The sequence below is a fragment of the Zootoca vivipara genome, chromosome 11, assembly GCF_963506605.1.
Source record: "Zootoca vivipara chromosome 11, rZooViv1.1, whole genome shotgun sequence".
Lineage (NCBI taxonomy): Eukaryota > Metazoa > Chordata > Lepidosauria > Squamata > Lacertidae > Zootoca > Zootoca vivipara.
In genome coordinates, this window is record NC_083286.1 from 63,691,134 (window position 1) to 63,703,453 (window position 12,320).

General features: G+C 50.4%; 1 protein-coding gene across 1 annotated transcript; it reads left to right on the forward strand.

Moving 5' to 3' along the window:
• Positions 1-579: 579 nt before the first annotated feature.
• LRPAP1 (LDL receptor related protein associated protein 1) lies at positions 580-11,785 on the forward strand. Its single transcript, XM_060280427.1, has 8 exons — positions 580-783; positions 1,826-1,970; positions 4,556-4,680; positions 6,433-6,553; positions 7,550-7,714; positions 8,858-8,940; positions 10,232-10,408; positions 10,861-11,785. The coding sequence occupies exons 1-8, from the start codon at positions 622-624 to the stop codon at positions 10,924-10,926; spliced, it is 1,044 nt and encodes a 347-aa protein (XP_060136410.1). The 5' UTR covers positions 580-621; the 3' UTR covers positions 10,927-11,785.
• Positions 11,786-12,320: the final 535 nt, after the last annotated feature.

Below are 12,320 nucleotides of genomic sequence, written 5' to 3' on the forward strand. Positions count from 1 at the left end.
GGTAGAGAGAGGCCCGTGGCTGGGCTGGCGCTTTCATCGAGGTCCGGGTCTTTGGCCAATAGCTGCCGCGAGGCTCTTGCGAGAGACCAATCGGGAAGAGGAGAGGGAGGGGCGCTTCGCGGGGATTCCACCCAATCGGAAAGCGGCAGGGAGCAGAGATAAGAATTTTAGAGGTGCAACAGCGCCGGCTACTTGTGAGGCAGTCTCCCTCAAATGTTCACGTTGGAAGAGAGAAAATGAAAGCGGCTGGTCGGGGAGAGGCTACATCCGCGGCCCCTCAAGACTCTCCGGGCGGGAGGCAGACAAGAGGAAGACGCCCCACGCTAAGGCTGCGCGCAGGAAGGAGGCGTCGGCAACAGCTCTCTCTATACTTTTCCTATCTCTATGGGTGACGGCTGGGAAGGGCGGTCCTTTCCTCTCCCCCCCCTCCTTCCCCTTCTTAACCAATCAGCAGGCCGGCCGTGGCCGGCTGTTCGGACGGCCAATCGGGACGGGCGAGAGAAGGCGCGCGCGTCTTTGCTCGTCACGCGAGCGCGTGGTGCATTCCGGGAGGCGTAGTTCTTGCCTCGGCGTCCCTCCGCTCCCCCTTCGGCGCGTCTTCCTTCCCCGTCTGTCTCGGCGATGCTGCTCCGGGCGCGGCTCCTCCGGGCGCTGCTGGCGGCGCTGGCCGTGCAGGCGGCGGCGGGAGGCAAGTACTCGCGGGAGGCCAACGAGGAGAAGGCGGCGGCGGCGGCGGAATTCCGCGTGGTCAAGCTGAGCCAGGTGTGGGCGAAGGCGCAGCGGGTAAGTCGGAAAGGGACCCCCGGGGGTCATCCAGCTCAACCCCCGCCAGGCAGGCATCGGGAAGGAGGAGAGCCCGCCGCCCCCGACGTCACGGGATCCCCCCTAGGCCCAGAGCGTCGGAAAGGATCCCCCCAAGAACCATCTAGTCCAGCCCCTGGAAATGCAGGGGTCCCACCTCTCCTGGGAAACCTCCAAGGAATGGGAGGCCAGCGCCTTCCCACCGTCGAAGGAGGGCGTTGCTTGTGTCTTTCGGGTTGTTGGCCGTTTGGAAGCCGCTCTGGGGTTCATCGGAACGGAAAGCGGCACAGGAATGCAAAATAAATCCAATTTCGTACTCAGAAAGTTACTCCTAACGTGGAGTCGGAGCCTCCAGTCCATTCTCGTAACGAACCATCCCTCCCCACCCCTTCGGAGCAGCGGCCCCTGCTGGCCTCCCTCGGGCCAAAGACCCCCGACGGGGAAGGAGTCGCCCCCCCGCCTGCTGGGAAGGGTGCCGGTAAAGGGGGGGGGGGGTCCGGCCACGTCTCCTGGATCCAGGCGGCTGAGGCTGGACGGGTCTGGCGCCCCGCTCAATGGCGGATCGCTGGGCAGCAGGGTTAATCTTTAGCCTGGACGGCGCCCGGAGGGGTTAATCTTCAGCCGCCCCACCAGCTGGTGGTCTCTCCAAGGTGCCGGACTCTGGCCTGGGGGGTGAGGAGGCGCATTACAAGGGGGCGGGAATCCAGTCTGAACAGGCGAGCAATGAGTGGGGTCCCTGCATCTTCCTCGTCCATTTAGGGCAGGTCCGGTTGTGGGGTGATTTTGGCCAAAGGGCTTGTCAATGGGAGGGGGGCAAGGGGGGAGGCAGCCTCAAGGCAGCCTGGCCCCTTCCTCCATCTCCCTGTTTCCCCTCCCCACTGCCCCAGAAAGGACTCTTGTTCATGCTGTTTCTGACCCAAAGAATGGAGGATGCTCTTCATGGAGTAGAATTTGATTCTCAGGGCAACTGATTTAGACCCCCCTCTCCCCCCCCCACCTCCCCCAATACCTTCTGTTTTTGCAGCTCCACCTCTCTGCTGTTAAATTGGCAGAGCTACACAGCGATCTAAAAATTCAGGAGAAGGATGAGCTGAGCTGGAAGAAACTGAAGGCCGAAGGGCTGGATGAAGATGGAGAAAAGGAGGCCAAGCTCAGGCGCAATCTAAATGGTAAGGAATTGCTCCGTTCTGTAGACCCGCCTTTGGGTCACTAAAATAAACCCCAATAAATAGGAAAAGCAGGTCATTTCCCACCCCCACCCCCTTCCCATTAGAAGTCTGCATGCCTTGGCTGTCTAATGCTTTCTAACAGGCTGTGGTGCAGTGATAATTGAGAACTTTGTTGGCTACAAACTCATTGATGCATCTGGTGTCAAGAGATCTAAGAGGCTGTGGGAGTAGCTTTCGTTCATCTGGGTTCTTTGCATGGAAGCCCCCCTCTGTGTTTTGCAATTTAAGTGGCTCCGTGTTCTGCAAAAATTCCTGAGCAAGCATTGGCTCTTGTGGAGCTGGCTGCAAGCTGTGGGCTGCTTCAAGTTCAGCTCTTGCCTGAGCTTCCTTTCTGCTAGGTTTTCCCAGGTGGGGGCAAATGTCCCGTGGTCTGTCTTGCTGGCTGCATCTGGGCACAATGAACTGGCTTCTCAGGCTGCTAGGGGGGCCCATTTGCCTGGGGAGACCTGTTTTGGTGTCTCCACCTGCCGTTACATGGAAGATACTGTTATAAGCAAAAATCTGCCCTTATTCCCTTATGGGGTACACAAGAGCCCTTATTGGGTTCTCCATCGGTCGGAGAATATAAGAGAGGCCAACCGGAGAATTTTGAGAAGCAAAGCCTTTATTTTTGCTGTTGCAACAGGGTCCTTCCCCTCACGCAGGAGAACAAGGAAGGAACCCCAAACAAAGGTGTCCTGCCCTTAAATAGAAATTTGAAGTTCACCCCCCAGAAGCATCACCCATACGTCACAGAAGGGGTGTAGCCCAAGACCGCCCTCCCTAGATTCATCGTAGGTACATCATGAAAGGGGAGGTCTGGTGGCAGAAATCTGAGCATCCTGGACCCTGCCCCCCAAACCTAATCAACAAAAAATAGAATCATAGAATCATAGAATCATAGAGTTGGAAGAGACCACAAGGGCCATCCAGTCCAACCCCCTGCCAAGCAGGAAACACCATCAAAGCATTCCTGACAGATGGCTGTCAAGCCTCTGCTTAAAGACCTCCAAAGAAGGAGACTCCACCACACTCCTTGGCAGCAAATTCCACTGCCGAACAGCTCTTACTGTCAGGAAGTTCTTCCTAATGTTTAGGTGGAATTTCCTTTCTTGTAGTTTGAATCCGTTGCTCCGTGTCCGCTTCTAGAGATATTTACATTTCCCTGTTTCCCAGCCAAATTAATCAGACCCTTTTGTCTGGCACTCAGGTATCAGGATGCCAGGGATTATCACTTTAATTCCTGAGACAATGAGGTGGTTCCCCCCACCCCCCTTCTTCCTTGCAGAGGAACACCTGGTCAGAGAGAGAGAGTCAAAATGGTGTCAGCTAGGCCTGTCTTCCTGTGCTGCTTCTGACATGTGCCTGTACATTCATGTACATGTTTTATGAACAATTATTATATATATATATATGACCTTAAAATTCTTACAACAATGCAAGAGCAGGATGAGAAGCAGGACAGTGTTCTGGGTATAAATATCCTCCACTTTCAAGCATCCCCCTTTGTCCCTCAATATGTTTTGACCTTTCCTAAGCAGGAAGACACCTTCAGGACCCCATAACAGTTGATGCTTGGTGGAAATATGGTCCTAAGCCTCCCCTCTTGGTCCTGGGCAAGCATGCGTTGCTTTGCTGAGTCAGACCGAAGTCCCTTTAATCCAGGATTCCATAATGGGACATTAGATGCCTGTGGGGGCAATGGACTGCCCCTTGGAAAATGACTAGCGGGTCCACTAATTTTGGCTTTGCCCACCCTGGTAAAGTGAACAAACAGGCCCGGCAGATAAGGTCCCTTAGCATTTTTTTGGTCTTGCTTCTGACATACGAAAAAATTGGTGTTGGCCTTTAAAGTCCCAACTCCCCACCAAGGGACCCGGTACACCCCCCCCCCCAAGTTCATTATCAGTCGGAGAAGAATGAATGGAGGCAGGAGCAAGGAAGAAAGCAAGGCAGACCTTTATTTTTCTGTTGCAACAGAGTCCCTCCCCCCCAGAACTTGCAAGGAGGTGAGGACCCAGAACAAAGGTGTGTAGCAACTTTTAAAGGCTTTATAAATTGCCCAGCCCATTAGCCCAAAGAACAGCCCAAAGCGCCATGCACCACAAAAAATGGGTTGCACATGTAACTCGGGCCAAGCTCAGAGCTCAGGTTTCTGCAACACATTTGCAAGTCTGTCACTCAGAGATTTGAACTCAGAGATTTGAACCATACCAGATCCTTGTTTTTCCTGGCTTGCCAGAGCATCTATTGAAATGTTGCATACACAGGTTCAGAATCTGTTGACATAAGATTGGGCCCCATTCCTAACAAGATGATCTTTATCTATTAACAGGACTACAGACTTGCAAATGTAAAGACTGCAGTCTGTGGAGGAATGATTTTAGCACAAACTTCACCTCCTTCTGTCTCACATTTTCCCAGAAAACATTTCTTAAATTGTTGAAGGGTGAAGGATCAGGGGTTGTTGTTTTTTTTTAGGAAGAGGGGTGCCTGCTATGGGTGTGTTCCTTAAAATCCATGCAGCCCTTCTGTTGCCCCTCCAGTGATTCTGGCCAAGTATGGAATGGATGGGAAGAAAGACACGCTGCTGGGAGTCACAAACTACGTCAAAGACAGCCTGGAGAACGATGTGCTTGATGATCCCCGGCTGGAGAAGCTCTGGAACAAGGTCTGTCTTTGAATGTGCTTTCTTTGGCCAGGTGGGGGGTGGTTCTGTTGTGTCCACAATGTCAGCAGGTGTGTGGATCCAGCCCCTGATTTGCTAGTCCAAGAGGAATGCCAGCACAGGGAGAAACAAGCAGCAGTTCGGCTGTAGTGATAGATAGATAGGTAGATAGATAGATAGACAGATAGATATCAAGGGGAACCATCAGTTTTTGGAGCATTCTGCCCTCCCCTAATTCTGCCCTGTTGACACCTCCCAGCCTAAGTCTTTCAAGGGAAATTCATCTCTGACAGATAGTGGCCTTGGGAGGCTCTGCGTCCTTTAAGAAGGGGAGTGGGTCCGTTGAAGGAGCACCCCTTATTTTCTGGTGACCGTTCCACTTCACACATCTTTTTGCTAGCTGGAAGAAGCTTCTTGGCCCTGACGGCTGTGCCGTGTCTCCGCTGCCAGAAGCCCTATGTCCCTGTTATAAGAAAAACTGCTCCCTTTTCCTTACGGGGTATTCCGGAGCCCGTACAGAGTCCTTAAGTGGGTTCCCTATCAGTAGGAGGAAATAACAGAGGCCAGCCAAAGAATACTGAGAAGCAAAGCAGCCAGGAAGCCTGATCTTTATTAAACTGTTGCAACGCAGGAGGGAGGAGAGAACCCAGAACAAAGGTGTGTAAGCTCCTGTATAGACTTCGAAATTGCCTCCCCTGTAGCTCAAGATCACCCCCCCACACATCATCCATACATCACAGAAAGAGGTGGTCCCCAGCAGAAATTGGAGTGTGTTGCTTCTCTCCTGTCTGCCAGGATACCTGATAAGGCCTTATCTGATTGTCTTTTCTGGGTATCCTGGCCATTCCTTGGAGATGGTCAATACTGAATCTCTTACCCATATTTATAGTGTTCTCAGCTTAACAGATATTTGCCAGACTGTATTTGCAGGGAGGTGTAATCCCCTACAATCCAAAGACCATTGGAAAGCTTTTCCCATTTCCTTCCTCCTTGCGGAGGAATATTTGAGGTCCATTTGGGAGAGTCAAAATAGCTTCAGGATTGCTCTCCTGTACTATTTCAGACATGTGGTTTATATACTTATGTATGTGTTTGCCTTGTACATTTATGAACATTTATTATATATATATAAGTCCTTAGAATTCCCATAACACCCCTTAATTTGGGTTGCTGGAAATCCCCTTTGGCCTGATCCTGCAGGCTCCTCCTGTAGTATTACGCCTGGTCTCTCCAAGGGAGGGGTGAGGGGGCATCGTTCCTCCTGCCCTTCTCTTTGGTCCCCAATTCTTCTGCTTCTTGTACCGAGAGCTGCTTCCCTTGAGTCAGGAACCGTGGAAATTCTCGCTTTTAGGAACAGCAGTTGTGATTTTCTGCACTGACTGGGAGGGTTGGACTAAATGACTTTTCAGGTCCCTCCCAACCAGTGGCAACTTTCTGTCCGCAAAGGTGAGAGAGGAAACATTTCCCCTCCATGACGTTCTCTCACCCCAATCAGTTGTGTTCTTCTTGCTGTTGGGTGTTCTGGGGAACTGAAGGCATCTGGCCTGCAATGGCCTCACCCAGAATCAGGTGCCTCAAAACAGGATTTCCAGGGAGAGAAAATTTGTAGGACAAAAGAGCAGGACTCAAAGAAAATTTGTGTGCCCCACGTTGCAATCCAACACCTTCCAAAACAGGATATTCCACAAAATGCTGTTGGCAAAGAGTGGGGTTACCCTCTTGCTACTACTGGTCTTTCTTGGGTCTCTCTTCAAGGCCAAAACTTCAGGGAAGTTCACCGACGAAGAGCTGGACAAGCTGTGGAGGGAGTTCAGGCACCACAAAGAGAAGGTCCGAGACTACAACCTCCTGCTGGAGACCGTCAGTCGGACGGAAGGTATTTGCACCCCTCCTGCCACCCCCTTTTTCCTAAATTATTTTTATTAATTTTTTATTAATACTCCAATTGATAGAATATCATCTCTTGCCACATCATAATACAAATAATAAAGCCAATTATACATTCCAAATTATATATTTCAAAAAGACTTCCCGTGTTCTCGCTGGTCAAGAGAAATTTTTTTATTTCTTGTTCCTGCTTTTTCTCTCTTGTTTATTCCCAATATCATACCAGTAGTTCCGATCTTAATCCTTTATCTTAACAGCCACTGGTGTGAGACTTTCACCTCCTGCCAACCCCTTGACCCCCTTCGGTAATCCCACCCCTCACTTTGGGACAGGGTGGATTTGATTTAAATCACGATTTAAATCACTAGTCAGTAAGACTTGATTTAAATCATTTTTTTACAGAAAGACTCATTCTTGCATATTTACAACCAGATGAATGTTTCATTTTTGGAATAATAAATTTTCAGAGTAGTTTTTACAGTTTTATTGAAAATGACTGATTTGGTTATATTATTAGAAATACATAGACAGAATTATGAAATTATTATGAGGTTTAATAAATTTGGACAACTTTTCTGCTGTACTTCATTGGAAGGAGAAAAATAATCATTTCCTTCATAACAATTTATTTAACTAAAATGGTAACATTATAGCATATGTCTCCATGTTTGTTAACTAATGTGGTTAAACAATTTTTTAAAAAAACAACATACACCTGAGACTGAGTTTTAGCACACATGAAAAACTTAAAACAAATCCTTATTTCCTGGTGAATAGCCTTTGGACTATAATGTAACTTAAACAGAAAATCTTTAGAAAGATTTTTCCTCCAAAAGCATTTTATTTTAAAGATCCGATTTAAATTTTTAATTAATTTTTTAAAAGCCCCATTGATTTTCACCCCCCCTGCTTTGGGAGGCTTCTCCCACCCGCGGCTTCCTCCAGCTGATGCCATTTTCCGTTTTGCTCCTCCCGCCCCTCCCAGACATCCACAAGAACATGATTGCCGGCCTGGAAGAGGAGGAGGTTCCCCGCAAGCACGACCTGCTGCACCAGAAGCACTCTGAGCTCAAGGAGAAGCTGCACAGCATCAACCAGGGCTTTGAGCGGCTGCGCAGGGTCACCCACCAGGGCTATGACGACTCCAGCGGTAGGTCTCTCCCCCCCCCCACTGCTTGCACCTGTGGGTTATATGGCTGGGGCGCTGGTGGGTCTTGGCCAGGGGTCAGCAAACTTTTTCAGCAGGGAGCCGGTCCACTGTCCCTCAGACCCTGTGGGGGAGCCAGACTATATTTTGGAAAACATAATAATAATAATAATAATAATAATTAATAGTAATTTTATTTATACCCCGCCCTTCCCAGTCAAGACCGGGCTCATGGCGGCTAACAACAAAATATCAACGCAAATATAAAAGAAACAATTCAGCTAAAATGCAGATTAATACAATGTTAAAATTCAATTTTAAAATTAAAAATCTACAAGTAAGATAAAACCATTAGAAGATAAAACCTTAGGGGAGGGTAGCCCCGGGGTCAGGCTGCATCAGTCCAAAGGCCAAGCAGAACAGCTGTGTCTTGCAGGCCCACGAAAAGATGACAAATCCCGAATTCCTATGCCCCACAAATAACCCAGAGATGCATTTTAAATAAAAGGACACATTCTTCTCATGTAAAAACACGCTGATTCCCGGACCGTCTGTTGGCCGGATTGAGAAGGTGATTGGGTCGGATCTGGCCCCCGGGCCTTAGTTTGCCTACCCATAGTCTTGGCCAATCCCTCAGCGTTGCCTTCACAAATTCCACAAGTGTCCTCTTGCCTTCGAGAAAGATGTGCTTTGGACCCCACCCCACCCCCAGCTCCTTCCCTGGCAGCCCGGTGTGATTCCTCTGCTGGCGCCTGTGGAGAGTGGCATTTGGGCTGGGAAGGAGGCAGCAGGGAGGGGGTTGTCAAGGCAACGGGGTAGGGAAGCCGATGATGTGCCTGGATGCTGTGGCAGGAAGTCCCAGGAGGGGGGCTTGCAGGGCAGGGGGCTGTGGGGTTGCTGTCTTGCTTGGGGGCACCTGGGTGCCCACTGTAGGAGCCAGCATGCTGGACCATATGGCCCCCCTTGGGCCTGATCCTGAGATTTTCTCTCTCACTCTTTGAACAATTGAAATAAGATGTGCCGAACTCCAGGAGGAGATACTTTCTCTTTTTGTGCGCAAGCATTTCCTTGAGTGCAGTCGAGCCTTTTTGCAATCCAGCTGCTGCTGTTCGAGTTTCCACCCAGAAATCTCCTTTGTCCCTCCAGAATTTGAGGAGCCCCGAGTGATTGACTTGTGGGATCTGGCTAAATCCACCAATTTCACCGAGAAAGAGCTTGAGTCGCTTCGGGTATGTTGGCTTCAACCTCTCTGATTTGGGGGCTTTTGGGGCTTAATTCTGACCGTCCTCTTGGCCGAGACACAAATGCCACAGGGTTAGCTTCTTGCTTTAACCTTTGGAGGGAGCAGGGGGCTTCCGTTGGGCGCCTTGCGCTGCGTTGATCAGAAACGTGTCTGGCATCTGGAAGAGCTGAGTTTGGAAGGGGCCCCCGAGGGATTTGTAACAAATGCTTCTGTCTGAAAAATGCCTCTTGTTCCTTGCAGAAGAGATGGTCCTGGCGCTCTCCGTCCCTCCTTGCTTCTCTCTGGGCGGCTGAGGGTGCAAAGGATCGTGTGTGTGTGTTTGGGGGGCTGCTGTGACATGTGGGGTGTGATCCGTGAGAGGCAGTCAAGTGTGCATGCACACTTCGTGTATCTGACGAAGTGTGCATGCACATGAAAGCTCATACCAAAATAAAAACTTAGTTGGTCTTTAAGGTGCTACTGAAGGATTTTTTTTATTTGTATTATTGTAATTGAAATGCTAGAGAAGACACGCAAGGGAATGTTTGGTCCAGCCAGTCAAAACTTCCTGTTCCTCCTGGCTGGAGCATCTTTTGCATGTGATAGAAGGTGGGCATGAACCAATCTGTCCAGGTAACAAAAGGATGAGTCACGCAGCACCCTTCCCATCTTTTTGACTCCCTTCTTCGTTTGACCAGCTTCTAGCTAGGATTGCTCTGCTAGCTCTCAGCTAGCAGAAGCCCTGGGATTATTCCCCCATATGGGGTAGATCCACATGCACATATTTGTAACCAAGTCTGCCTTCAGGGATCCAGCTATGTACTGATGTAAGTAAATTTCTTCTATTGACTGTGAATAAGACTGTGGCATCTTTATTCTTTTAAGAGGGATTCAGGGGAACTTAACCAGGAACATACAGTTCCATCTGAGACAGACTGAATTGTATAATAGTGAGAGGCTCACACGAGCCTGCAACCAGCTATCTGCTCTACGTGAGAAGGGGAATGTAACTCTGCTAACTAAAGGAACTTGCTAGTGCAAGCTAGGAAGGATTTTAATAAACAATATAGCCTTTCCTGCCACCCTGAACATTCCCACATGACATGGGTGCGCTCTCTTTCCTTGGTTCTCTGGGTAGTTGAGGGTTCAAAGGATTGTGTGTGTGTGTTTGGGGGGGTTGCTGTGACATGGGTGCTGAGGGCATGGGACACCGCTGTGCCCACCTGCGAATTTATCATAAACCCCTTCGAGATCTTTCAGGTACTTATCGAAGGAAATGATATCTCCTGCTTTCCTAGGAAGAGCTCAAACACTTTGAAGCGAAGGTGGAGAAGCACCACCATTACCAGAAGCAGCTGGAGATTTCGCACCAGAAGATGAGGCACATCGAAGGGATGGGAGACGAGGAGCATCTCAGCCGCAACAAGGAGAAGACGGCCATGCTGGAGGAGAAGACCAAGGAGCTGGGCTACAAGGTGCACAGGGGAGCCTCCTGGGGGGGGGAAGAGGGGGTCCAGGAGCCCCCGTTCTTCACCTCCCCTTGCACATTCATCTTGGGGTGCTCTGTGGTCTCAAGGAGCCAGCCTTGTTTTAGGGGAGACAGCGCTGTAGACGGAAGGGGTGTGTGCCTTGTCCACAAATGCGCTGGTCCCAAGGCAGTGTCCTTCCAGCACCCCAAGATCCTAAGAACTGCTCCCCCCAATCCCTCCGACATCTCTGACTGGAAACCAGCTCCTGGGGGTGGGGCTGCCCTCGCTGCTCTTCCTCAGACCCCCTTCCAGAATGGCTTTGGCCTCGCACTGCTTGCACGTCTCCAGGCAGGATTCCTTGGGGCAGCCCTTTTCAAAGTAGCGGGAAGAAGCAGCTCTTTGCTGAGATGCAGCCGTTCCGTTGCGCTGAAATGCACCTGTGTCTTTTCTCTTCTCAGGTCAAGAAACACCTTCAGGACTTGTCCACCAGAATTTCCAGAGGCCTTCAGCACAATGAACTTTGAAACCTCCTTGTCCTCATAGGATCCTTGTACATTGATCAAAATCAGTATATCCCGAGGTTTATATAATTACCTAAAATCCCGATGCAAATTGTCTTTGGTACAGCCGCCTCCTCCTCCTCCTCGTTTCTCTCCTAATCATTCCGATAACTCTGGGCCCGCAGGCCTCAAAGCAGAGCAGAAGGCTTTGAAGTGAGAGAGAGGGGGGGGTGGAAGGAAAGGGAAGGTTCACTTGACTGCTAGGAAGCGTCTTGGCAGGTGGGGAGATTGCTAAAGATTTTCATGCACGGTGTTAATTTCTCCTCCTGAATAAAGGAGCCTAGAGGAACTGGGATAAGGTGTGCCTTTGCTGTGGCACCTGCAAGGACCAAGCTGTTGTGTGTGTGCAAAGTGTGCGGTGCAAAAGGACCCCGGAGCGAACGGCCAAATAGGCAAAATCTCTTCTCCCCCCCCCTTCCTCATCCTCCTCTTTCCTATAGCCAGCAGAGGAGGAGAGGGGGCCTGTTGCTGCTGAGTCCTCCACCTGCGATTCTCCCCAAGTTGTCTTCTTCTCCCCCCCAGCCTCTGCCCCTCCTCACCTGCCGAGAGCGTTGGGCAGACCTTTCTCTCTGAGTGTGGGGCTGGCTGGCTCCTGGGGAAACCGCGGCTGCCTGTGGGGTGTTTTCCCTTGAGAGCATGTTGGGACCTGGGGGGAGTTCCTTGCTTAAGGACCCTGATGAGGGAGAAGAGAGGCTGCCAGGGAGGGGGGGAGGATTTGTAGGAAGGAAAGCGTTGCACTGCGAGAAATTACACTGAGTGGTTTGGGCACTGTTCTTTCATTCCGTGTTTCTGTTACGTTTTGGGAAATAAATGGTCCAACGAAGGTCTTGGTCTTGTAATGATTGCAGGAGCTGCGCTGTGCTGGAGTGCTTGCCGCTTTCTCTGGTGTTTTCCATCTCACAGTGGCTGGCAGGATGACACAGTGGGGGAAAACAGGAAGGTGACTGGGGGGAGGGAAGGTAAAGGGACCCCTGACCATTAGGTCCAGTCGTGACCGACTCTGGGGTTGCGCGCTCATCTCGCATTATTGGCCGAGGGAGCCGGCGTACAGCTTCCAGGTCATGTGGCCAGCATGACAAAGCTGCTTCTGACGAACCAGAGCAGCGCATGGAAACACCGTTTACCTTCCCGCTGTAGCGGTACCTATTTATCTACTTACATTTTGACGTGCTTTCGAACTGCTGGGTTGGCAGGAGCTGGGACCGAGCAACGGGAGCTCACCCCGTCACAGGGATTCGAACCACCGACCTTCTGATCAGCAAGCCCTAGGCTCTGTGGTTTAACCCACACCACTGATTAATTTGTTTTAGCATCTATGTGGTTTTGATTGCCATATTTTTCTGTGTATAAGACGCCCC